General features: G+C 36.6%; 1 protein-coding gene across 1 annotated transcript in view; it reads left to right on the plus strand.

Moving 5' to 3' along the window:
• LOC143227490 (salivary peroxidase/catechol oxidase-like) overlaps positions 1-27,518 on the plus strand; it is a 63,676-nt gene that overhangs the window by 27,910 nt on the left and 8,248 nt on the right. Inside the window, exons 7-13 of the mRNA XM_076458932.1 lie at positions 1,957-2,127; positions 4,757-4,930; positions 6,408-6,527; positions 8,979-9,086; positions 10,927-11,124; positions 17,803-17,939; positions 25,427-25,591. Of these exons, the coding sequence (XP_076315047.1) occupies positions 1,957-2,127; positions 4,757-4,930; positions 6,408-6,527; positions 8,979-9,086; positions 10,927-11,124; positions 17,803-17,939; positions 25,427-25,591 (1,073 nt within the window). The remainder of the gene's footprint in view (positions 1-1,956; positions 2,128-4,756; positions 4,931-6,407; positions 6,528-8,978; positions 9,087-10,926; positions 11,125-17,802; positions 17,940-25,426; positions 25,592-27,518) is intronic.

Consider the following 27,518-nt stretch of genomic DNA (forward strand, 5'->3'; position numbering starts at 1 on the left):
ATAAAGAAAAAATATATATGTAAAAACGGCTGGTGTGGGTAGAGAGAGCACAAAGTACAGGAGCGAACAACGTTTCGACGATGACCGAGGAAGGTTAAAACAAGCCGTTTTAACATATATAAGATAAACCATTAATGTAGACGCAACATCAAATACTTCTTTTAACATAATAGGCGTATAAAAAAGCTAAAAAAGGTTAACGTATGCAGGTGATAATATCAGTGAATACCAAGAAGCGTGACTGAAAATATTTTAATGTACGATGATAGGAAACTTGTTTGAACCACAAAAGCCTTGGGAAAAGGCCTGAGTCTACTGTACGTCTTTAGTTAGAATTATTTATTTACATAGGAATGAATACAAAAGTACTTGGAAACTTTAGGATGCAATAATTTTGTTCTGGGAAGATGCGACGCAGATCATCCCAAGAATACGAGATGTATTCTTTATTTTCTAAGTGCTACTTTATTTAAATTAAAATGTATTATAGACTGACTGCAGGACTTTTGTTTTCTATTTGTTTTAATTGGAATATATTATAAAAATGTCGGACTTTGTTCATTTCATTTTTTTAGTATGCATTACTGCGAGAATGCAGAACATTTTGCTATTTATGTTTTAGCTCAACAGAAATATTATATTAAAATCATTCTTTTTATTATATTAAAACAGAACTCCATTGATACTTAGAACAACGTAATGACATCAAAAGCTATCGTGTCTACAACCCATAGGGAAAAGGGGCGGATGTTCCCCATTTCTGACGTCCAAAGTATTTTCTACTTGTTGTTCTTGGTGTTTAAAAAACAATGTTCTACTGTACATCATATTAAATTTATAACTATCGCTATGCTCAACCGTTTTCATTTCTTTGTAAGGCACCCCTGGTACAACCAATTCGTAATTGTGTTACGTTTAACACTGGTTTGCGTCTTTTGTGATTTATTTCGTTTCGTATAATTTAAGAGCCATATGTGTATATGGTTTAGCATGCTGGAATGTGAATCATTAGGTTTATGGTTTGCGCCTCGATGCCGTTACATTGTTCTCCATACATCGGAGCCGTATGCGTTCTAATCCCATTTTTCAATTAGTTTGTACCCATAATATGTGTGTGCTTTTGATTGGCTACTTTTCCACTGGTTTATTGGTTTAAAATTAGAGACAATTAGCATAGATACCCAAAACCAATCAAAGAAACAAGTTATTCAACATTTGATTCGCTGTCGAATTAAAGAAAACAACAACAACATAATTTTCGCAAAGTCTTCCACTCGAATACAACTTTATTCTTTGTTTGAAGTTAAATAGATTCATCCTTAGTATGACGTGATGAGCACGTGTATGAATACATTAATATATCAGATGTTTGATTCCCTTTTGCTTTGCTGTTATTTGCCTGTAAACTCATAGCCGTAAAACCTAATTACCTTTACCATTAAATTTGTAGCCATTGAAAACTCAAAGGTTCATGAAGCTCATAAATTAAGAATGTTGTTTCAAATCTGCCGAACTGAGATTGCAGATCGAACGACATATGGCTAATCATGAATATAAGATAAGATATTCTAACGCAGCAAATAAATCTGTCTTATGAACTATATTTTAATCTACATAATTTTCTAAATATGCTAAGTGTCAAGTCACTGCGACTCGAGTTTCTTAAAGCTGACTTCTAAGGAATCACAATAACTTTATTTCAATTTGATGCAATATGAAACAACTACAGAATAGGTCTAATTCTTAAACAACGTGAATGTATTGCAGGTTCATTGAATACGAGTTTATAATTTCATTTTGATGTTGTTGTTTTTTTCTAATGTTCAGATTTATTCCTGGATACGCAGATACATATTTTATCACGTATATTTAATCACAAGTTTGTTTTTACACCAAACATGATTTCACATAATGCAAACCTGTATACTGTGTTTTTAATGTTTTGGGGATAAACAGGCGTGTCTCAGCCCAGAACTGGATTACATGGACAGCCACTACCAAGCACTCGGCTTATTACGTCGAAGCTATTTTCGGTTAAGAAGAAACGTGATTGTAGCTGCACTCTGATGACAATGCTGATGGGGTTATTTGTGGACCATGACTTGACGAACACCGCCACCAGTGAAGGTCGGTAATAGTAATATTAATAATGTCTAGGCTACAAATAAATAAATTTCCAAATTTCATTTTTATACAGTACATTCATAGGTGGTCTTACCTATTGGACAAACTTGGCTATTGCAGAGGACCCCCCACACACATGGAAGAGTGTCCCTCCCGATTTCATGTCTTTTAATCTACTTCTGAGTTTTCTATCATTATGGGGCCTCATTTACTGAATTCTGCCTGGGGCCCCAGAATGACTTAGACCACCCCTAGTTACACTACTGAAGCAAAAATATTATTATATTTTAATTTAGTTTTACAAACTAGTGGTTTATAGTTGTACTTTATAGATACTGTTCGATAAACTTCTTATTTGAAACATCTCGAAATTAAACTCTTTTGTTACATTAATTTTTTTGGTCGAAAAATATTGTAAACATATCTTATTTTCATTGTTTCAGTGTAAACCAGGATAATAACTTGCAAAAAAACTACTTTTATTATTATATCATTCTAATATAAATTTATAAAATGACCTTACATGAATTCTGACGTTATTTTGTGAGAAAACGACAGATCTTGTTTTAGACAGAGTAAACTAAAATGAAATCGAAAACAATTATGGACTTTATTTCAATAATGTTAGGCCTGGTATGGCTAGGTGGTTAAGATACTCGACTCGTAATCTGAGAGTCGGGGATTTCGCATCCCCGTCGCGCCAAACATGCTCGCCCTTTCAGCCGTAAGGACGTTATAATGTGACAGTCAATCCCACTATTCGATGGTAAAAGAGTAGCCTAAAAGTTGGCGGTAGGTGGTGATGACTTGCTGCCTTCCCTCTAGTCTTACATTGCTAGATTAGGGACGAATAGCGCAGATAACCTTCGAGTAGTTTTGCGCGAAATTTAAAACAAACCAAATCCAAACTGAATAACGTTTCATTCTCCGTGTCGAAACGTTTATTACGACAAGTTTAATTCCGTTGTTACAACAGCAGTCACGATGTTTATGTTAAGAGTTGAAGATCCTGAATAGAAAATATTACAAATTTTTCTTCAGTACGTATTCTGCGCAAATGTAATCTTGACTTAATTCTGAAGTCATATTAGTACAAGAGTCTGGCTCTCCATGTGTTCAGTGACAACATCGAGTATAAAGTTTTGGCATATAAACAGTTTAACATACACCGAACAACTGAGTTGAGATATGTACAAACTCATATTCAGGAGCATAGGTGTTCCATTTAGTCACGTTATGGACTCTAGAGAGATAGAACGACTTTACCTAATATAGATAGGAAATTATGAATAGTTGATCAAAACTAACCCTCGAAACTAATTAAAATGCAACAACTGTTGCAGCTATTTATTTATGCAAAGTCAACAATAGTTTCTAGTAGTTCGAGGTCACGGTCGCTGTTGGTCTTGTTGTAGAACTCGGGATTTCTTATTTGAAGCAAGGTCCGAATCCGGGCGATACAACATGCTCCCCTCACTTTAAACTGTTGGTGCGTTATAAGAGTGATAGTTAGCCCGTTAATGTGGATAGTTGGTTATGGGTGCTCTTCACGGGCCCCCTTCCATCTATTCAGTAGTTTAAAAGTAAGAACAGCGGTAGATAGTCTCGGTAGCTTTGTCATAGCTACAAAATACGGTACAAATACGGTAACATGTATATACTACTGAGCCACCGTTGTCACTTTTCCTGTGGTACAAATACGGCGGGCCCGGCATGGTCAAGCGTGTTAAGGCGTGCTACTCGTAATCTGAGGGTCGCGGGTTCGCATCCCCGTCGCGCCAAACATGCTCGCCCTCCTAGCCGTGGGGGCGTTATGATGTGACGGCCAATCCCACTACACGTTGGTAAAAGAGTAGCCCAAGAGTTGGCGGTGGGTGGTGATGACTAGCTGCCTTCCCTCTAGTCTTACACTGCTAAATTAGGGACGGCTAGCACAGATAGCCCTCAAGTAGCTTTGTGCGAAATTTAAAACAAACAAAACAAATACGGCAACATGTATACACTACTGCAACACCGTTGTCACTTTTCCTGTAATATACTTCTGAGAGTTTTCTTTTATATACTGCAAACATATTGATTTTCACTTCAGAACTGAAATAATTTGACTTTTTTATGCGTCTAAATAAATAAAATATTTTAATGTAACGTTGAAGCTAATCCCTTAGAAACTATTTCCAGTGGTTTTTAATCAAACAAAACAACGTACAAAAGTTTACAGTGATGTACTACAATCATATAATATTATCTGTTAAATGTATCGCAATATTACTGTATAATATCCGATAAATATCAGTTCGAAACATTAACTCCATTGGTAAAAGGATAATAAAGATATTTGAAAAAGGTACAAGTTATACGTTATTACCGATGTGTAACTGATCATTTCTTTAACATGAAGAATAACAGCTCATATATGACCGAATATTTCCCAGAGTAAAAGCTACAATACAAATATTAGTAGATGTGTTCTTAGATGGTCTTTAAGTATCAAACAGTGAGAAAATAATATTGATTTGCAACAGACAGCTTCTTCGTTAAAAATATGCACACAGAATTGCTGTGGTAAGGTAGTATTTAATATATTTGTGAAAGAATAAAACCACGTATTCAATATTTCTTAAATTATTTGCAGGTAAAGATGGCAGTTTTGTTACTTGTTGCGACGAGATGATCCAAGGAAACAAGAGTTTATTACATCCGGAATGTTATCCTATTAAAATTCCACACGACGACCCCTTTTTTGGTCCGCATAACGTTACATGTATGAATTTTGTTCGAGCTAGTCCTGTAGGGTGTTGGGAGTTTGGTAAGTGTTCTAGATCTACAAACATTATTCTGTGAATGTTGAAAGAATATTATGATTACGTATTGTGTAACAGAAAAACAAAAGTTTTATATTTTGATCAAAATACTCGATCTAGTATTATTAAACATTTTCTCACAAGTGACTCTTCACATACCAATTGCTCACAAGTGACCTTTCACACATCGATCTCCTTAGTGAACTGGCCCGGCATGGCCAGATAGTTAAGGCACTCGAGTCGTAATCCGAGGGTCGTGGGCTCGAATCTCCATCACACCAAACATGCTCGCCCTTTCAGCCGTGGGTGCGTTATAATGTGACGGTCAATCCCACTATTCGTTGATAAACGAGTAGCCCAAGAGTTGGCGGTGGGTGGTGATGACTAGCTGCCTTCCCTCTGGTCTTACACTGGTATATTAGGGAGGGCTAGCGCAGATAGCCCTCGTGTAGCTTTGCGCGAAATTCAAAACAAACCAAACCTTAGTAAACTAATTAAGTTAAGAGGCGATTTGATTTTAATGAAATAATATGAGCATTTGAACCCTTTATTACGCATTATAACATTGAGATAACAACTCTATCTTTGTTGCTTGATGTAAATAAAAATGCTTCAATTTTGTAGTTAAAGCTCTTTCTTACTTCCAGGTGATAGTCCTTAATTAACCATTAAAGTTATTTCTGTTGGTTCCTCAGTTGAACAATGTTACTTCTAGGTAATGTAACCATTTATATCTCAACAAAATATATTCCATAAAACTTTTTTTTTGCAATATGAATCTTTTTAAACGAGAAATTTAAAGAAAAAATCGTCTAGCATATTTTTATAGTGCATGCAAGAGAAGGTTGAAATGATATTAAACTTTGTAAATTAAACATATTAAATTTGCCATCGAAGAGCCCAATGTCATATTTAATTAATTTCAAAGTATGGCTGCATAATCGTATTCGAAAGCTTCATATATTATTACGAAAGAAACGTTAAAATATAATCACTCGGTGCAATATTCGGTTTGTAACTATTTGTCACGCATTTCAGTAGATTTAACAAAAGAACTGTATGTTGGTACTCTCATGTGTAATATATAAATATGCTGTAAGTTTAATTACCACATTAATCAGCCACTAACGGGATCAAAATGAAGAAGTAATAATAACTTAGCATAAGGTTGAGGGAGGTGACATATAGGCACAAGAACAATCAGTACAACTATGTCAAAACTAAGTCAATCACTGACGCCTCACTCTCGATATACGTGCATGATTTTGTTAAAAGGAACGGGAAGGGGGAATTCGTATTTATTTTAACAGTGAGCACTGCGTTCCTCCGTTCCCCTTAAATTCGAATACATGCCTACAGTCTTACAAAACCCGACTTCATAATGAAGGGCTACATCTTACCACATTAAATACTTGGTGAAATTTCCATGTCAAAACTGTAGTTATAATGTTATCAAACTGTTACGTTTTTCTCAACAAACAGGTAAAAATACCTGCCGAGGCCAGAGACAGCAACTAAACCAGATTACATCCTTCCTGGACGGATCCAGTGTGTACGGTTCCACGGATGAACAAGCTAGTCAGTTACGCACTTACAAGGGAGGTAAGTTTTGAAAGTTTAAATTCTCTACTGTGGACAGATCATATCGAAAGCTTATTGTGTAGTTGTGTGGCTACAATAACAACTGCCCTTGTAATATAGGTGTAATAAATAACAGAAAGAGACCACCTAAACTTAACTAAACTGGTTTTCAAACAGCCTCTAGGACGGGGTCGTCCTGAAAAGACGTGTATTTCAATGCATCGCCATGGACCCCATGAATTTATTTGTTACAGGATTTTCATAACATCTGAGTCAGATATGCCACACACTATGGTGGCCAGACGTTCAGATTTTGCCGAAACTGTCCCGTTTTTTGGTAAAATGCCCCGTATCCCAAGGATAGTTCTCGAAACTGGCAAAACGTCCCGGTTTTATGAGAAATACATCCAGTGAGTGTTTTCTTACAGCAAAGCCACATCGAGCTATCTGCTGTGTCCACTGAAAGAAATAAAATCTCTGAATTTAGCGTTGTAACACCGTAGAGTTATTGCTGTCCCGGCAGGGAACAATAAATACATCCAACTGTCAGTCACATCGAATCACTATTGTAAACAGGCTTATTTGACTTGTAACAGATGGTTAGGTGGGTAGGGCGCTCGACTCGCAATTTGAGAATTACAGGTTCGAATCCCTGTCACACCAAATATGCTTGCCCTTTTAGCCATGTGGGTGTTATAATATTATGGTCAATCTCACTATTCGTTAGTAAAAGGGTAGCCCAAGAGTTGGCGGTGGGTGGTGATGACTAGCTGCCTTCCCTCTAATCTTACACTGTTAAATTAGCGACGGCTAGCGCAGATAGCACTTCTGTAGCTATGCGCGAAATTCCAAACGTAACACACCCTCCTGTTGGTTGTGTATGATGAACACCCAGACATGAACGTTAAGACAGTTAAGGCACTTCTCATATGAAATTTAATTTTTCAACTGGTGAACGAAAAATAAAACAGAATTTATACATTCCATTCTTCATAAAAATATGTCTGAAAATATATTTTTTTTCAAGGTAATGCTTAAAGCTAAAATTATTGTTTGCAAATGTTATGGATTCTTAAGTAAATCCAGATACGAAGTAGTCTAATTTAAGATAAATTGGATAAAGTGAATAGTAAAATATTTCTTGAATGTATAATTTGATTATGTGTTTCTCATTTTTGTGTCTATTGCGAGAAAAAAAAAATGAAATTATTTCCAAAACAATTCCAGTGTTAATACACTTAGAAATATCATGGAACGGTTCAATAAATGCAAAGTAAATTAAAGTTAACGCATTTCAAATTTGTTTGTTTGTTTGTTTATAATTAAGCAGAAAGCTACACAATGGGATATCTGTGTTCTGCCCACAACGGGTGTCGAAACCCGGTTTTTAGTGGTGTGAGTCCACAGACATCCCGCTGTGTCTCTAGGGGCTTCAAATTTGTAAGAACCATTTCGAAATTAGGAGTAAGAGCTAAGCTGTTCCCGATTTCTCAGTTTGAAAATCTGAACATTCTAGTACAGAGATAAAAATAAGCAAAAACACTACCAATGTTACTACTATTCTCTCTGGATTCTGCTGTGGTGAAAGGAAATAAAGTCACAGTAAAAAAGTCATAATTTTGGTTACGAAAAAAATCACATTTTATTTAAATACTATAAATAATTAAAGTAATAAAATAAAAAATATTTTAAATCTGTTATTAACTGATACGTGCCAATTATTTGTCTTTCTGTTAAATAATGTTTGTTTGTTTGTTTTTGAATTTCGCACAAAGCTACTCGAGGGCTATCTGCACTAGCCGTCCCTACTTTAGCAGTGTAAGATTAGAGGGAAGGCAGCTAGTCATCACCACCCACCGCCAACTCTTGGGCTACTCTTTTACCAACGAATAGTGGGTTTGACCGTCACATTATAACGCCCCTACGGCTGAAAAGGCGAACATGTTTGGCGCGACGGGGATGCAACCCGCGACCCTCAGATTATGGGTCGCACGCCTTAACCCACATGGCCGTGCCGGGCCTTCTGTTAAATAAAGACGCAGGAAAAGGGATAACACTTTATATAGAAGCATTTGTAATATTAATTTTCGTATGTATTCGTGTTTGTATTGTGACTTTTTTCCTGAATTCGCTACTGTTTGTGCTTACGTGGAATTATACAGGAAATGAAGGATTTCAACTAACCTCTGACCTCTTTAGCCATTTCGTTACATCGAGACTCTCGCTTACTTGTTGTCAAGCGTAAAGCTACACGACGGACTATCTGTGCTGTGTCCATCACGGGTATTGAAACCCATGTTTTAGTGTTATAAGCCTTTAGAATTTTCACTAAGTCACTGGGGGTATCGAGTGTCATAACATGCAAAATAATAAAATCAATCAACATGCGGGCCCCGCCGGTAAGTGACCAATTGGTAACTTGAGGGTCAAACTTGTTTCTTTAAATAATTCGCTGCTGTTGTTGTTTTCAAGGAATGTTGAAGTCGAGTATCATGGGTGGAAGAGAAATGTTACCGATGAATAAAGATAAAAAATCCTCGTGTGGAAATCCAGAACAGCATCAATATTGCTTTATCTCTGGTGAGTAGTGTCTGTATTTCGCTGTTCCACATTTTGAAAAATAAAATAATCTTTATGGAATGACTTAGACAATTAAATATTTAATGTTTTACTCTTAAGTCACTTGAACGTTTCAACAACTTGGAGAAAAACTGTCAAACTTAAACTCATTTAATGTTTGCTAGCTACAAAGAGGTGTTGCCTCTTCTTAAAGTTTCCAAATACTGTATATACGTATGTATGTATATATATGTTAATCAACTATTTTGTGTGTTTTATTCACATCTTTACGTAGTGAAGTCTTCACGTAAATTATTTCAATAATGCCTACAAATTGACTCTAATTGAGTTATAATGCTCCAAGTTGGAACAAAACATTGTTTTGTGCAGTTATGTGCTGTACTAAGGATATTAAGTATGTTGTTTTTTAATATTTTATATCGCTTATCAATCCAACACGTAGCAGAATGATTTATTCCAGAACCCGCCTTAAAATAACTAAAATACGCAACAAGATTCGAATCAATACGTCACCCAGGTTTCTAAACGTTGTGTGACAAGTTGCGAAAGACGCGAAACGTACGCCATGAACAACACATTTAACTCTATAGCAGACATTTCGTATTTTGTATCTCAGAACGGCTGGTATGAGTATTAACACTCATGTTCTGAGGTACAGTTTTATTTCAAGTGAGTTTCTCGTCATCAAGAATTTCGTATTTTCGCCCGAACGGCAGCTTATGGGCACGGGTTTAAGAGGCCTAGGATTTAGATAAAGTCATCCACAGTTCTGAACTGTTGACAAATGAAATGACAGCTAGCTAGTAGTAACTAACGCCATGAGGGAATATGGCTGCCTTTAAATCGAATAGAGGAATTGACCATCACTCTTGTAACGCATACACAGTTGAAAATATTAAGCGCGTTGGTTGGAATATCGACAGTAATTTTGAACATTGTGATCCACAATCGGTCACGCTAACACTAGTTGGTTAGGATAGCGACAGTAATCCTCAACATAGGCGATCTACAACAGGACACGCTAATTACTGGGCCACGCCCCGTCCATGAGGTTCATGCCACACGGTTTATACAAACGCTAATTTTGCTAATGGTTCGGTTCTTGATACGTTTTACTATTTCATTTATATATAATACATTTTAAAGCCTAATTAAAAGGCGTGAAGTAGAAACAAACTACAGTGGAAGCCCTCTGAAGCAGCCACCTTTGGGACTGAGACAAACTGGCCTGATTAGAGGGGTTCCACTGTACATAATTAGGGATTATGTAAACAAAAAAGAGACTGTAAATGAATGACCGTTTGCAAGGGTTGACCGAATCTGAGGAGCGGCCGCTTAGAGGGGTTCCAATGTACTTGTATTTTTAATAAGTCTCGTCATAAAAAACAACAGCTTTCAAGTTTCCTGTAACACACACACGATAACAGCTTTTATTTAGGACTACTGAATCATTAGCAGTACCAAACTGCTGCAAGAGCTGTTCAACCACTTCTCAGACGACATGCAACCTGTTCCTTATCTTCTTCAACCCGGACTATAAAGTTTCGTTCAATGTGCAATGAAAAAATTGTTGAACTTGAGAAGACGTGGTTTTCTCTTCTTGTTGTTTTCCTTCACTTTTCTCCTAGACAGGTACCTTGAACAAAGTATGCCATAAAACAACAACGAAAAAATATTCTGTTGGCGGTTTGTGATTAAAAACTCAGAAGTTTATGATTTTATCCAGCATTCAGTTGAAACCATGTTTCGAAACACTGCCGGCTTTCTTGTTATCGTTGTTTTTTCTCCCTTACTTTATTGTAGTCTGTATAAGATATTGTTTTAAACATTTTGTTTCTAGGAGACAGTCGGACAAATGAGCACGTGAACCTCATGGTTATGCACGCCATCTGGATGAGAGAACACAATAGAATTGCCAAAATTCTCCAAGAGTTGAGTACTAATTGTTCCGATGAAATTATTTTTCAAGAGGCACGTCGAATTGTCACTGCTGAGATTCAACATATAACTTACAATGAATACTTACCGTTATTATTAGGTAAGACAGAGAACCAATTTTATTTTCATGTATAGTTCATTCTTTGTTTTCATAGTTCGTTTATAATACTTTTTTAAAACATCTCGGTTACTTGGTTTCGTTTGTTTTGAATTTCGCGCAAAGCTACACAAGGGCTATCTGCGCTAGTCGTCCCTAATTTTGCAGTGTAAGACTACAGGGAAGGAAGCTAATCATCATCATCCACCGCCAACTCTTGGGCTACTCTTTTACCAAAGAATAGTGAGATTGGTCGTCACATTATAACGCCCCCACGGCTGAGAGGGCGAGCATGTTTGGTGCGACCGGGATTCGAATCCTCGGTTACTTAATCAATCCTTCTAACAATTTTTTTGCATCAAGAGTGTGAACTAATATTAAGAAAGAAGAGAAAATACTCCTAACCAAATTTTGAAGTATTTCCTTAACTTAGACCTTTAAATTACAATAGTATAAAGATATCAATGTTTTTGTTTTTTTATATCAGGTGCAAAACCTATAATAGTTTACGTACAGGGTCACTTTAATAGACGGGATTAACAAGTATTTCAAATAATTCAAGCGCCAAAAACCACCCTATCGAGTTTCTAGGCGAAAAACCACTAATCAAAGTATTAGTTACGATATATTATGCGCATATATGCTAATAATACGCTAAAAAGGTCGCTAACATATACATGCAGGTTTTGGATAAATGGTGGACATATCACTCATGTACTTAAATATCTCTTCATACCAACAGATGACGCCACATATCGATAAATAGATATGCAACAGTCTCTAAAATTAAAGTACATGAGAATAACAAAATACAGACAAACAAAAGTATTAAAATTATGAATTTGAAAATGAAGTGAGGATCCTTCTACAAAAAGGTTATATAACAAGATTTAAAACCATAATCATAAATTTATATCATTTAACATCTTTTTATCTGTAGGTTATAGTAAGAATTAAATTTTATAAAATTGTGATTACGAGCCTTATTCTTGTCAAAGTTATAGCTACAGAGATATGGATATACTAAACATTTATAGATGTTGTGTCCACTTCATGGACATATGAAAACTAAACAAACAGGAAAAAGTTTAGTGAAAAGTAGGGATTCTGATGTCACTGCACAACAATTTTTTTGAAAAGTTTTGCTTTCTGAAAAGTTTTGCTGATTGTGACAGGTACCTGGTGGGTATGCACAAATATAGTTTTGGTTTTGCTTCATCACGTAGGAACTCTGAGAAATATACAGTTAACTGTTTACTGGCAATAACGTATTTAATTGCGTTTATGTTTCTAATACGCTATTAAGTTCAACATAATTAAAAGTGTTTTGCTCCTGATTTTCGTTTGTATTCAATGTCCGGTGCATCACGTTGCAGTTTCTAACAGTAGTCAGTAAGTATTGACGGATTTCAGTTGCCCTGATATCGTTTTTTCCATTGTAGCAATGTCCTGGTGAAACTGAAAATTTCGATGAAACGGTACATGATGGGCAAATTTGGATGTAATTTTCGTGATCAGCAGCCAAAAATCTGTAAGGAACACCCAACAGTGTTCAAGAAGCAAAACTTTGTTGTGCTGTGCTATTTGTAGAAATGAAGCTGTGCAAGCGGATCTATACGAATCACAATGGCAACCAAAATAGGAACTGAAAATTGTTTAAAAATCTATCCGGCTAGTATCACTTTACTTATTACGTATTTGTTATTACAGAATTTATTTTCTTTCAGATGCTCCTTATAGCAAATAACCAATGATTTGTAGTTTCGTCACACAGACGATTTAATTGCTATAAGTAATCAGAAATATACGTCAAGTTTAGCATATCGAGAATATCTTATAACGGAAAAATTAATAACCATCAATTACATGCTAACTGTTAGACTTAGGTATTAAACTAGCAAATTGAAAAGTACATTTGACTATTTTTGATAAGACAGGGGCATTCAATTTTACAATTCTTGGTTTACCCATCCCACAATAGTGTAGTGCCTCGTATGATGCTTAAGGGCATATTATATCACAATTATTCCTCGTCACACCAAACATGAGACAGTCAATCCTACTATTTGAGTAGCCCAAGAGTTGGCGGTGGGTGTTGATGACTAGCTGCCTTCCGTCTAGCCTTACACAGCTAAATTAGCGACGGCTAGTGCAGATAGCCCTCGTGTAGTTTTGAGCAACTCTCAAAAACAAGCAAACAATCAAACAAAATCTCACAATTAAAAAGATTTTTAAATGTTTGTAATAATAGTAAATCTTTAAAACTAGAAAAATAATAATAGCAAGTGAGAAAAAGTTTTGCACCGTTTTATAATAAATATGAAATTTTTTTAATAAATAAATTTTCGATAAGTAAAATACCTTTTTTGACACTAGAGGTAATTAACTACCTCAAATAAGTTAACATTAAAATTAAGATTTATTCAGTGTAGCAGTGATTAGAAAAAATTTGAGAAAGTGTTCTACATTGTATAGCGTAATGATATCTGATTCCGTATGAATGAAATGGGACTACCGCGAGGAATTATTCGCTGGCTCTCGAACTTCCTGGAAAACAGGAAATATAGAGTGAATATTGCGGAAACATTTTCGGAGTTCTTCACTCCAATAAGAAAGCGTCCCTCAAGGCGGGGTGGTTAGCCCTATATTCTTCTTCATGTATGTGAAGAATATGCCACTGAAAGATCATAATCATGGATATTCATCACAGCTCGCCGACGATGTAGCAGTCTGAAAAATACCCCAACACCAGTACTATACAACCACAATTAAACAGAATATGCGAATATTGTCAAAAATACAGAATCAAGATAAAGACAGCAAAAACCCAACTTGTGATATTTACAAAGTTAACGAAACACAAAAGAGTAGAACCAGAGATTTACATGAATGGAACACTCCTTCTGACTCCCACATGCGCAAAGTTTCTCGATTAGCTTATGATTAGAAACAAACATGGCTAAACCATCTAAGTAATATTAAAACTAAAGTCTGGTAAAGAACAAACTGTGCTAGGAGGCTTAACTGGAAAAAGCAGTGGAGCATCAGCAGACAATATTCTAGGAATATACAAAACATACATAAGATATGTAATCGAATATGCAGCTCAAGCATGGAATAATGTAAACAAACAACTATTGAAAACCAAACTACAGATAACACAAAATACATTACTCACGACGACATATAAAATACCCAGATATACCTCATCAAAGTTTATGCATGAACCTTCAAACATACTAATAATAGCAGATACACACCAACCTAGTACAATAAATTACTTCGATAAAAATTGGAGGAAAATCGAACTACTATGCGAACTTGACAGGTACTGCTTACATGATGAAGATAGTCCTAAACAACTCTCATTTGTTAACTTATATATTAGGTTAAAAAGAATAAATAAACAATTTTGAAAAAAAAAAGGCCACCTACAAACAAGACATCACATTAGTCAGGAACTTGCTAATAAGCATTAAAAGGTTAATTTATGTAAATATTTCTTAGTGGATTTCTTCTCTATGGAGAAATAGTGTATTTGCACCAAATGTATTGGTGAACGGTATGTAACAGCCCTCACCGACGCAAAATATTCACCTATTCAAAACTGCGATATCACTTATACTTAATGACATTGTAAAAGAAAAGAATATGGTTCAACTTGGGGTACCAAGACCAATCAAAAAGAGACCTATAACTAACAATTCTAGCCACGTGCGAAGACGAGAATCTACGATGCAATTGCAAAGGTCAATAGCAAACGCCGTAAAGTGTGACAGACAACAGGAAATCAAGAAGAATTTATGTCTTTAAGAGCAACACAAGTCACGAATGATCTAATGGTGTATCGTTCAAGTGGCATATACCTCAAACAGCTGAAGAATGAAGCGAGTATTCACCCATTTCTTATGAATAAATATCAGTAACGTAGCCAGATATCAGCCTCTGTCGATAGTTAGTTCCGAAAAGTAAAGAGGGCATGTAATGAACAACGTTTTATTTGTTGTCTATTTCAAAGAGCCACATAGTCAACATAAAATCAAAAATATTTAAGTAACATGTGTGAAACTTTTGTTTAGTTGAGGAAGTTCTATGACGGAAGTTTGTTTAATTATATTATTAGTACATGCATAAACATTAAAACGTAAACGAAGTTTAGATTTAGACTTACACAAAAACATGACAATAAATCTTGAAACTTGCCAGTAAATTATTTCGCTGTCCCTCATGCTTTTAATTAGATCTAAACCAAAAGCAATATCGATGTGAAAAGGAAAAAAGGCGCGACCAACAAACAAGTTATTTGTTATACAAACAACACTAAAACTTTGTTGTTTTTTTTTAGTTTCGCGCAAAACTACACGAGGGCTTACTGCGCTAGCCGTCCCTAATTTTGCAGTGTAAGACTAAAGGGAAGGCAACTAGTCATCACCACCAACCGCCAACTCTTGGGCTACTCTTTTACTAACGAATAGTGGGACTGACTGTGACATTATAACTCCTCCACGGCTGAAAGGTCGAGCATGTTTGGTGCGACGGGGATTCGAACCCGCGACCCTCAGATTACGAGTCGAACGCCTCAACCCACCTGGCCATGCCAGGCCAGTACTAAAATAACTGATTCCAAGGCAACCAATATTATTGAATACATAGTTTAAAATGACATGTTAAAAAATCCTAAATTCTAAACTTAGTTTAAAACTATTTTATCACGTTTATCAGTTTTATTAAAGATAGCACTAGTATGAGTTACTTATCATTTGGCCGCTTTTGTATCTCATAATGTATTTATTAGTATTGACAAAAATAAGCATTAAAGTTGTAAGTAACTCATTCTTGTGCTACGGCAGTTTGTGTTGGTTGTTTTTTATATCAATGCTGACAAACAGTCTATTCCTGGACTCAGCAGGCAGCCCGATATGGCTTTGCAATACGAAAACACACATGCTTCTCTCTGTCAATACTAACAAACAGTCCCCTGCTGGTACAGCGGTAAGTCTACGGATTTACAACGCTAAAATTAGGGGTTCGATTCCCCTCGGTGGACTCAGCAGATGGCCCGATGTGGCTTTGCTATAAGAAAACATACACACGTACACTAAAGTGGCTAAATGATTATTAACTTATACTAGTGCTACCGTTAATAAAATTGATAAAATAATTCTATACCAAGTGAAAAAAATGTGTTTTTGTAAACTATGTATCCGATAATGTAGATTACCTTGGCCGCGTTCTACTATTAAATCATTTAGTTACTTTTTGTATAACGACCCTTTCAATGGCCTCGATTCTTCTTTTTTTTTAACAGCTTAGCTGTTTGTCGCAGCTGTACAAGGATCTAACGGAAAAACCTTTGCTAATGTTAGCACTAGACATACACACAAAGTTATCTCATTGCAATAGTGCGGGACCTGGCATGGCCAAGCGTGTTAAGGCGTGCGAGTCGTAATCCGGGTTCGCATCCCCCTCGCGCCAAACATGCTCGACCTTTCAGCCGTGGGGGCGTTATAATGTGACTGTCAATCCCACTATTCGTTGGTAAAAGAGTAGCCCAAGAGTTGGCGGTGGGTGGTGATGACTAGCTGCCTTCCCTCTAGTCTTACACTGCTAAATTAGGGACGGCGAGCACAGATAGCCCTCGAGTAGCTTTGTGCGAAATTCAAAAAACAAGCAATAGTGCGTATGAGTAAACACTTCGACAGTTCTGACCAAAGCTTATCAGTCAGCCAAAAAAAACGAAACTTATGTATTAGTAAACACACATCATTCGCAAAGCGAGTAATATATAATAGTATAATACAAGAAGTCTTATGGTTATATAGCTAGCACGAGCTAAGTGCGCATGAGTAATGGAAAATGAACTTATAAATTAAGCTTACAAACAAATCAGTTAGTTTGTACACAGAAGTAATGGCATACAATTAAAACTCGTGTTTACACAGGAAGCCAGTATAAATGTCACACAGGCGATTTAAAATTTTACAAACACTTTACAAAAAAAAAAAAAAAACTCGTTAAAAGTCGACGAAAGTTTGCTCAAACACAAAAGTAATGGTATTATTTATCCATGCAAAATTTAATGAAAATATAAACTTGATTTTATTCTGGGTAAAACTATCCATGTGGACCACAAAACTTACTGTTTCGAGCCACAAGCACCATTGCTAGTGGAGTGAATACGAAGTAATGCTATTAATTTCAAAGGAATTTGGCAAAGACTGAGATGATGGCTAAGGTTTAAAACTTAACCACGCATGCCATAGAAACAAATTGGGTGTGCGAAAACGAAGAAAAATAACAACAAACGAACAGCGTGGTCAGATTCGGACAGGTTCCAATGATTCTTTCACTTTTCGTTTGGTAACAACTAATGTCTAGATGGTTTACAGTCGCTAATATATAAAATGTAGCTGTTGAAATAGGTGAATTTCAGATGAGCCAAATTTGTACATAATTACATGGAGCAAAAAGACTGCAGCGACTACATGTTTTGGGACATGCGTGCTCTTTCTTTAAGGGTACGACTCACTACCGTAGCAAGTGAACTATTGACCTTTTACATCTCAAACTTAAGACATGCACAAATATTTTATTTAGACATTTTTTCACATTGAAAACTTTAAGTGTACTATTTGTAATATTTTTATACAATTAAATAATGTGATAACTATTATTCTTCAGGCAAAGATATTATCCAGAAAAATAATCTCACTCTGGTTGAGGACGGTTATTTCTCTGGATACGATGACAACGTAGACGCCTCTCTAAACAACAACTTCGCGGCTGCAGCTTTCCGATTTGGACACAGTCAAGTCCGGGTAAGTCGCTGGAAAAAAATCTTCTATTCGGTAATTTACTCAGGGGTATTATACTTACAAGTCATTTCCTGAACAGGCTATTTTGGTTGTATAATTCATATGTTGAAAAATAAATGCTTTAAGTCATGCGCTCTTGTAAATGGTTTATGGAGAAGGGATGCATTTAAAAAGCATCTTTTTTTTTACAATATGTTTTCAAATTTTATCCTTTTTTAACACCATCTTGCATACATATAAAATATAATAAAATACTTCATGGAGCCATGTACCGTACTGGGCTAATTATAGGGAGATCTCGAATATAAGGCGACCACCATTTTCAGACACCATGGGAAAGAAAATAAAATATTGATTGTCATAATATCATTTTTTTAGGTCCGCAAAATCTATAATATAATTGAAAAGTTTATAGGTGGATTAGTTGCAAGAACTTGTGATGATCTCGAGTGAACATTTGTGTAGATGGATACTATCTGGACTTACAGTATGGGGAAGGGGCCTGTGGTCGGCCGCTATTATAAGGCGACTATGAATTTTACAGCCTACTTATACTCGGACTACTACGTTAATTATAGTTTTGACATCCTTACATCATCCTTATCGTTTTATCGCTTATTTTCAAAACAATATAAATTAATATTTTATAATGAATGGCAGTCACTATGAAGGCAGCAGTTTTTGTCTGACATGATGAGTTGTCTTGATGTACATCACGTGTTGAAGTTAGTTGCTATTCTGCAACTGCACTTCCCTAGTTAAAATGTAACATTCTGGTGTATGTAAATCACTGTGAGAAGTCCAAGCATTAGTGAGGTAGCTAGCCCTTCCGATGCCAAAATAGTATGATCAGCAAGCAGCACATATGGCAGTTACGCTACTCGCTAATAGTTATCCCCTCACTTTGCTGTCCACAGAATACCTCTCAGTAGAGTGTCGCCAGGCTACTGGGAGCAGGGAGAAGAGGTAGATATGATGATGTCACCAAAGACAACAATGTTTTATATAGTTCAATAAAATGCCACCACGACAGACGGCAATTATGTTAGACTATAATTAATATGGTTGGTATAAAACACTAATTTATTAGTTACATAAATTTCCAGGTCATTTATATTTAAATCTTCCTGAAAACGATGATTATTTACATATTATGAAATAAATAAAACTTGCTATTTAACTCTTTAATTGCCCCCCCCCGCTAGTACAGCGGTATGTCTACGGATTTACAACGCTAAAATCAGGGGTTCGAATTCCCCTCGGTGTGGCTTTGCTATAAGAAAACACACACAACTCTTTAATTATAAATCAAGCAGTTATTTTAAATACTTTTGGTAACACGATTATAATAAAAAGATCTCGACACAATACTTTTTTTAACAATTTATTAATTTTGTCATGAGAAAGATTTTGCAAACACATCTATAAAACACATATCGTTGTAAATCTTCTAGAACAAAATTATGAACATATCATTATAATCTTTGTTGGATTCAAATTTAGATAGTAGTTTTCATTGCGACACATGTCAACAACAGTAATAAGCATAAAACACACACATACACAACGAATGCACACGAATTTAGATATAAATGTAAAAAAACAAACAAACATATTTTACAACAATCAGCTTCGTCATACTTTTACAATTCCTGACTGTTTACATGTAAATCGTCCTGTAAAGGGATGCTTATTTAATATGCAATAATTAAAACCTACATTTTCACTAGTTTGATTTCATAATATCAGAAATATATTGTGATATTATGTTTCATATATCATATTTTATAGTTTTATTTACGCAAGTCTTACGAGGACGAATCATATGCTTTCACATATTATTATATCATTAATGTCTAGATTTAATTATGTTAAAACTATTATTTTAACAACAATATTACTGTCCGTAGTATCGTGACAAATATGCTGTTATCCTTTATTTGAATATATTTTACTACATAATAAATAATAATGTTTAACCACTATTACAGAATAACAACACTTACCTTTTTTTTCTTACATCTTTGAGGACTGATCTTTCTTGGACACATGTCAACAACGATAATAAACATATACAATGTTGTTCGCTTATACATGAACACACAGACTAATATGGTCCTTGCAGTAGTTTTGTTGTTTTTATAAGTTGATTTTCTAATGTTGAGATTATATGGAAACAGTTCTAGTGAATCGGAATATTCTCCCTTCTTATCTCAACTATTGAAAATACACAGCCAGTGGTTACACAGCACAACAGAGTTTTTGCTTCTTGAACACTGTTGGGTGTTCCTTATAGATATTTGGCTGCTGATCACGAAAATCACATCCAAATTTGCCCATCACCTACCGTTTCATCGAAATCTTCAGTTTCACCAGTACATTGTTACAATGGAAAAACGATATCAGAGCAACTGGAATCCGTCAATGCTTGCTGACTACTGTTGGACATTGCACCGTGATGCACCGGACATTGAATACAAACGAAAATCAGGAGCAAAACACTTTTAATTATGCTGAACTTAATAGCGTATTAGAAACATAAACGCAATTAAATACGTTATTGCCAGTAAACAGTTAACTGTATATTTCTCAGAGTTCCTACGTGATGAAGCAAAACCAAAACTATATTTGTGCATACCCACCTGTACCTGTCACAATCAGCAAAAACTTTTGAGGAAGCAAAACTTTTTTTAGAAAATTGTTGTGCAGTGATTTTTATTAGATTTATGGATTGAATACAGATTGGCGATGTGTGATCGACATGATCAAGTAATCAATATACTGGCACACACACCTCCAAACTTCTTTTGCGTTCTCGTGAAAGTATTCATAGCTTCGTTCAGACAACGTTCTATAGGACACAAGCTCTTTCACTTTCAAAAGTCGACGAGACAACCATTTGTAGCATAACATGTGTGGACACTGATATCAGACTAGCTAAACTGTGACTGTTAGGAAATACAAATACCATCACTTTACCACACTCATACAGACGGTGTTTCCATAAATGATGAACGTTGTCCTCATTGTCTCAACACGTCATTAATGGCAAGAAAGAAGAAGCGGAAATGTTTTATTAAAATAACAGTTAATTATAATACATTGTTGCTCTTTTATATTGTACTTGATACTGAAAATAAGCAGTTCAAACTGTGCATAATCGTATATTTTCTACATAAATGTAATGTCCACCATACTTGAACTAGAGTTTTTGTATGTTACTGAAATTTAAAAGCCATTAAATATGATTCTTTTCACCATATAGTGATACAAAACACTAAATGTGTATTTCTGGTAGGTTATTTCTCAGTATCTGATGTGACATTTCAATTAATGTACAATCATTACAACCTGTGCCCGACGTACAGCAAACAGTTAAATGCTCAGTAAGCTTATAATTAAAAAGATCTTACATGTTGAAAAAAATTATAAAATATGATATTTACAGATACGTATGAAGTGTACGGAATTTCATAATACATTAATGTTTAAAAGTATCAGATTTCATTATAAAATACAATGAATTATGTACGTGAGTGGTAACACAGTTGATTTCAGGTTTTTTGATAAACTTGTTTACGTCGTCAGTTTATAACAAATCGTTTCATGTTTATCTAAATATTAACATACTTCCAATTACGTTTTATGTTTGTTAAGTGATCTTTCAGAATCGAGAAATGTAATTTTTTTAAAAATTGACATAATTAAAAGGTCAAACAGAAAGTTTTAATTATTGCATGATATGTATATAAATCTCCTATTTAGGACACGTTAAGCGTAAATGATCAAAAAATGCATAGAACTAAGGAATTACTGTTTTATACCGACTATATTAATTATTTTCATGTTTAATTACTGTTTTATACCGACTGTATTAATTATATTCATGTTGATGAAATGTGTGCTGGTCTCTGACGTCATTGTCGCCTGTAGTGAAGGTTTAGCAGCGCGTCCGTAGGGGCATTTTGTGGATTTTAACTTCCTCGCCTTTAATTACATCATCACATCTACCCCTCTCGCTTTTTATTGTCTGGTGTCCCCACTCCTATTGAGGCGGCACTAAACTGAGAGGTTTACAACCCCTGCTTGTACTCTACTTTACTTATGTGTTTTGGCTAAACTGAAGGTCTTAATGGCTTTTGAAAACGTTGCCTAAGTTAAGTGATTATAAAAATCTCTTACATTGACATATGAGCTTTGAGACCGTGATGAGCAATACATATACAGTATACCCTCACCTGGTCGCGGTTCCCCATTCGCGGCCCCGCATATTCGCGGGTTAGGCTCTTAACCCTATCGCATCGTATGCTGGTATACCAGGCTAGCGTCATAACGTCATAAAAACGAATGCTCGGTAAACCGGGTTTTTGCAGGTCATAGAGACTAAAAGCGCTTTTCGAGGGTATGTCTGTATTTACTCTCTCAAGCAGTTTTATCGATTGACGTCTTTATCGAACAATGAGCTGAGCTGCTATTGGCTGACTGCCTCAGCTTCCCCCACAACGCAAACGGCAAAGCACAGCCGGTAACGCACTACACACGCACACACACAGCGCTCGGTCCCGAGGAGGCTAGGAAATAGGTTTGAATTTAGCCAATGGCTGACAGCTTTAGTTTTTCCTTCTTGCTGATTGGCTGCATACGCGTGCTGCTGATCAGCTGTTTCTCTCTTTCATTCGCGCGTGAGTATTCAACGTGGTTGTTTGGACTGTAAATTCAAGTGTTTATTTTTACAATATTATTTACACCCTACAATGCCATTCAAACGCCCTACACCTCCAGCTTCTGGCAAGGAACCTAAGCACCAGAAAAAGGTTATGACCCTGCATGAGAAGGTACAACTGCTTAATATGATAAAGGAAGGAAAAGGTTATGCTGCTGTAGGACGCCATTACGGAGTGAATGAGAGCACCGTGCGTTACATAAAGAAAAATGAACAAGCAATCAGAGCTAGTGTAGATACGAATTTTTGTGGAAGTGCTAAGATGGTGAATGTTGTAAGAAACAAGGTAATCGTGAGGATGGAATCTGCCTTAGCATTGTGGATACAAGACTTGCGAAAGAAAAATATCCCTTTGGACACCAAGATCATTCAAAAGAAGGCATTGAAATTATATTCTCAATTCACTGAAGGACAACCAGGACCATCAACAGCAGCTGATGCCGAAGAATTTCATGCCAGCAAGGGTTGGTTCGATCGTTTCCTGAAACGTTACCAACTACGATTTGGAAAATCCCACGGAGAAGCTGCATCTGCAGACACAGAAGCTGCAGCAAAGTATCCTGAGGCCTTTAAGAAACTCATTGAGGAGAAGGGATACAAGCCAGAGCTGGTCTTCAACATGGACGAGACTGGGTTGTTCTGGAAAAAAATGCCTTCCAGAACTTTCATCATGAAGGACGAACTGAAAGCCCCAGGATTCAAAGCACAAAAAGACAGAGTGACACTTATTATGTGTGGCAATGCTGCTGGTTGGATGATGAAACCCGGCCTCATTTATAAATCTCCAAAGCCCAGGGCTCTGAAGAACAAAAATAAAAACACTTTGCCTGTCTTCTGGATGCATAATTCCAAGGCCTGGATTACGAAGCTCCTGACATCCAACTGGTTTCATCAGTGTTTCATCCCTCAAGTGGTAGAATACCTTCGCAAAAAGAACTCGAATTTCGAGTGTTGCTGATCATGGATAATGCTGGCGGTCACCCTGTGGATTTGTATCATGAGGGAGTCCAGATCGAGTTCCTCCCTCCCAACACAACATCCCTCCTCCAGCCTATGGATCAAGGAGTGATTCGTGCCTTTAGGCACTTTACACTGGCAACTGTCTTCAACAATTAGTTGATGAAATAGACGAGAATGAGGACTTCCAGTTGAAAGTGTACTGGCGCAATTTCACAATTGCATCGTGCCTGACAGTCATACACAAGGCACTTCAAGACATGAAAAAAGAAACATATAATGCATGTTGGAAAAATCTGTGGCCAGAATGTGTTCATGATTACAAAGGGTTCTCACCGGATGAAATTCAACATGATGCTGTCAACAAGTCAGTTAAACTAGCAAAGTTAATCGGTGGTGAAGGCTTTGATGACATAACTTATGAAGAGTTCAATGACCTGATTAACGCCCACTATCAGCCTCTAACGGACGAAGATTTGGCAGATGTGATGACGAAATCTGCCAGTGAAGAAGAAACAGTGGGCCAGGAAGAACCATCAAAAGAGGAAGAGGACGAGGGTCTAACTCTAGAACGGTTGGCTGAACTCATGTCAAAAGCAAAGGATTTGCAAGAGACTGTCAAGTCATGGGACCCTTACATGGTTCATTCGCTGCAATTCTCAAATGCAATTAACTCTACCATGTCGACCTACAAAACTCTATTCATCACTATGAAAAAACAACGGAACCAGCTGCCAATAACCATGTTCCTAAAGAAGGTACCCAAAACGTCAAACCAAGCCACACCCGAAGAAAGTACGACACCTCCTCCTGACTCTCCTAAAGAAACAACACAACCTCTTGACTCTCCTGAAGAAATGGAGCTTTCTCCTTAAGTGCCTGAAGAGGAGGAGTAATTACCTAAAGTGCTGTAAAGCAGCAGCTAAGCTGTGCCATACTGTACATTAGTGTTATCATCATCATTGTATGGTACAGCAAATTTCATCATCATTTTATTATCATTCATTATTGGTGAGTCCACAAACAATATTAAATTTTTTTTCAATTATTATTGCAATACAGTACGTATTTTTTATAAATGCATACACTGTATGTACAGTGCATGATTTTGTGACCGTGTATTAATAATGTTTTTAATTGCATATTATTACTGAATTGACTGTACTGTATTATTATTACCTGAACTGTGCGTACTGTATTTATCTAAGTTTGCCTTTAAATTTGTTCCACTTTCTGTCAATTCTAATACATGTGTTGTACGCATAGAAAATGACTTTACGGTACAGTAATACAGTATGGGTAACTATACTATGCGGTGTTACTGTCCTCCTGTACTTACGTTTCTTTTTGATTAAAATATTGTTGCAGTACAAAATTAAAATGTGTTTACATTATCATTACTACATTAGTGCAATACATGACTGCATGCAATATTACTACATTATTACTGTATTAATGAGTAAGAGTGTCTTTAGAAAGTGTCTGGGAAGCATTTAGTACCGTATATAATCTCATACATAGAAGTTTTAAAACTGCATCCAATATTCGCGGTTTTTCGCTATTCGCGGGGGTTACGTTCTTTACCCCCTGCGAATAGCGAGGGAATACTGCACGCGGCAGCTGTTTTTTACCAGCCCACCCTACGTACTAACTACCCCTGCTTAGAGATTCAGTTCCATCGATTTTTGTCACAGCATACTAAACTTTTGAAAATAATTATTTAAATTTTCATTATTAATGAAAGTGTATTTTAGCGATAATATTCACGTTATCATTTTAATAAACATGTATATGATAAAATCCATTATAGGAAATCGTACCTTTGGCGAATAAACTTTACGTTAAATTCGACGAAAATCCGATCCACTGGACGTTTTTCAACCCTGCGACTCTGTACGAAGTAGGCTTTGACGCCCACGTGACAGGCGCGCTGCAGGAAAGATCACAGAGTGTCGATCATTACGTCAATCCGGAAGTAAGTTTTTCACTCGACATTTCAGATGGTTCAATTAAAATTAATATTAAATACAGATATTATTGATTTCACAAAAGTTTTGACTTGATATATATTTTTAGTCGAAACAAATCAATTTTTTGGCTACATTAGGTACTAATACGAAATTTCAACTATCAATATAATGTATTTTGTTTGTTTTGTTTGTTTATTTTGGAATTTCGCACAAAGCTACTCGAGGGCTTGCTAGCCGTCCCTAATTTAGCAGTGTAAGACTAGAGGGAAGGCAGCTGGTCATCACCACCCAACACCAACTCTTGGGCTGCTCTTTTACTAACGAATAATGGGATTGATCGTCACATTATACACCCTCACGGCAAAAACGGCGAGCATGTTTGGTGTGACGGGGATTCAAACCCGCAATCTTCAGGTTGCGAGTCGAGCACCTTAACTTCTTGGCCATGCGGGGCCCAATTTAATCTAACCAGTCCCTTGGTTCGACCTCTTCATAACATAAGTCCAAATTTATTTGCCTTCCTACGCCCGCCTCCCGCTGGTGCAGCGGTAAGTATACGGGTTTACAACGCTAAAATCATGGGTTCGATTCCCCTCGGTGGAGTCATTAGATAGCCCGATGTGGCTTTGCAATAAGAAAACACCCACCGACCCACCCACATCTGTCTCAGTGGTACAGCTGTATGTCTATTGACTTATACTGCTAGAAACTGGATTTCGATACCTGTGGTGGAAAGAGCACAGATGGCCTTTTGTGTAGCTTTATGCTTAATAAGAAACAACAACAGCTTAGGTTGTTTTTTTTTTATATTGACTATATCTACATGGAGAAAACATTAATTTTTATATTACTTTTTCCAACTATTTAAACTTGCTATCTGTTAAATTCACATATTGTACTGTTCATGACAATAAACAATATTATTCAAAACTTTGTGAGTTAGGCCTGGCATGGCCAAGCATGTTAAGGCGTGCGACTCGTAATCTGAGGGTCGTGGTTCGCATCCCCGTCGCGCCAAACATGCTCGCCCTTTCAGCCGTGGGGGCGTTATAAAGTGACGGTCAATCCCACTATTCGTTGGTAAAAGAGTAGCCCAGGAGTTGGCGGTGGGTGGTGATGACTAGCTGCCTTCCCTCTAGTCTTACACTGCTAAATTAGGGACGACTAGCACAGATAGCCCTCGAGTAGCTTTGTGCGAAATTAAAAAAACAACCAACCAACAACCTTTGAGAGTTTCAGGAAGCAGATTAATTGACCAAGCGAATCAATTGAGTGCGTGGCGCAGGCGCACCCCTTACAACCGAGGTCCATGGCTCGCCTTGGCCGTCGAAGTTCTTCCGTGTTAAATCTTACGCTTGACAAGTCAGAGGGCCCGCTCACCCTCTTTCAATGTCACTGTTTGTGTTGTTTTTTTTATTATTACTATTTTAAACAAAAAATATCACGACGAACTTTAGAAACATTCCCCCAAAACATCTAAAGAAATAATAAATTTCTGAAGTTTTCATTCGTTTCGAATATTTGCACAAAGCTACACAAGGGTTATTTTCGCTAATTGTCCATAACTTTGAATTGATAGACTAGAGGGAGGATAAACAGCACAATAACAACTCTAATCAAATAGTGGAATTTTACTGTCATTTATGTCACTCCCTACCATCTCAAAGAGCGAAATTCTATTATGCTGGGCCCGGCATGGCCAGGTGGGTTAAGGCGTTCGACTCGTAATTTGAGGGTCACGGGTTCAAATCTCCGTCGCGCCAAACATGCTCGCCCTCCCAGCCGTGGGGGCGTTATAATGTGACGACCAATCCCACTATTCGTTGGTAAAATAGTTGGCGGTGGGTGGTGATGACTAGCTGCCTTCCCTCTAATCTTACATTGCTAAATTAGGGACGGCTAGAACAGATAGCCCTCGAATAGCTTTGTGCG

Source organism: Tachypleus tridentatus, chromosome 9 (assembly GCF_004210375.1).
Source record: "Tachypleus tridentatus isolate NWPU-2018 chromosome 9, ASM421037v1, whole genome shotgun sequence".
NCBI classification, from domain to species: domain Eukaryota; kingdom Metazoa; phylum Arthropoda; class Merostomata; order Xiphosura; family Limulidae; genus Tachypleus; species Tachypleus tridentatus.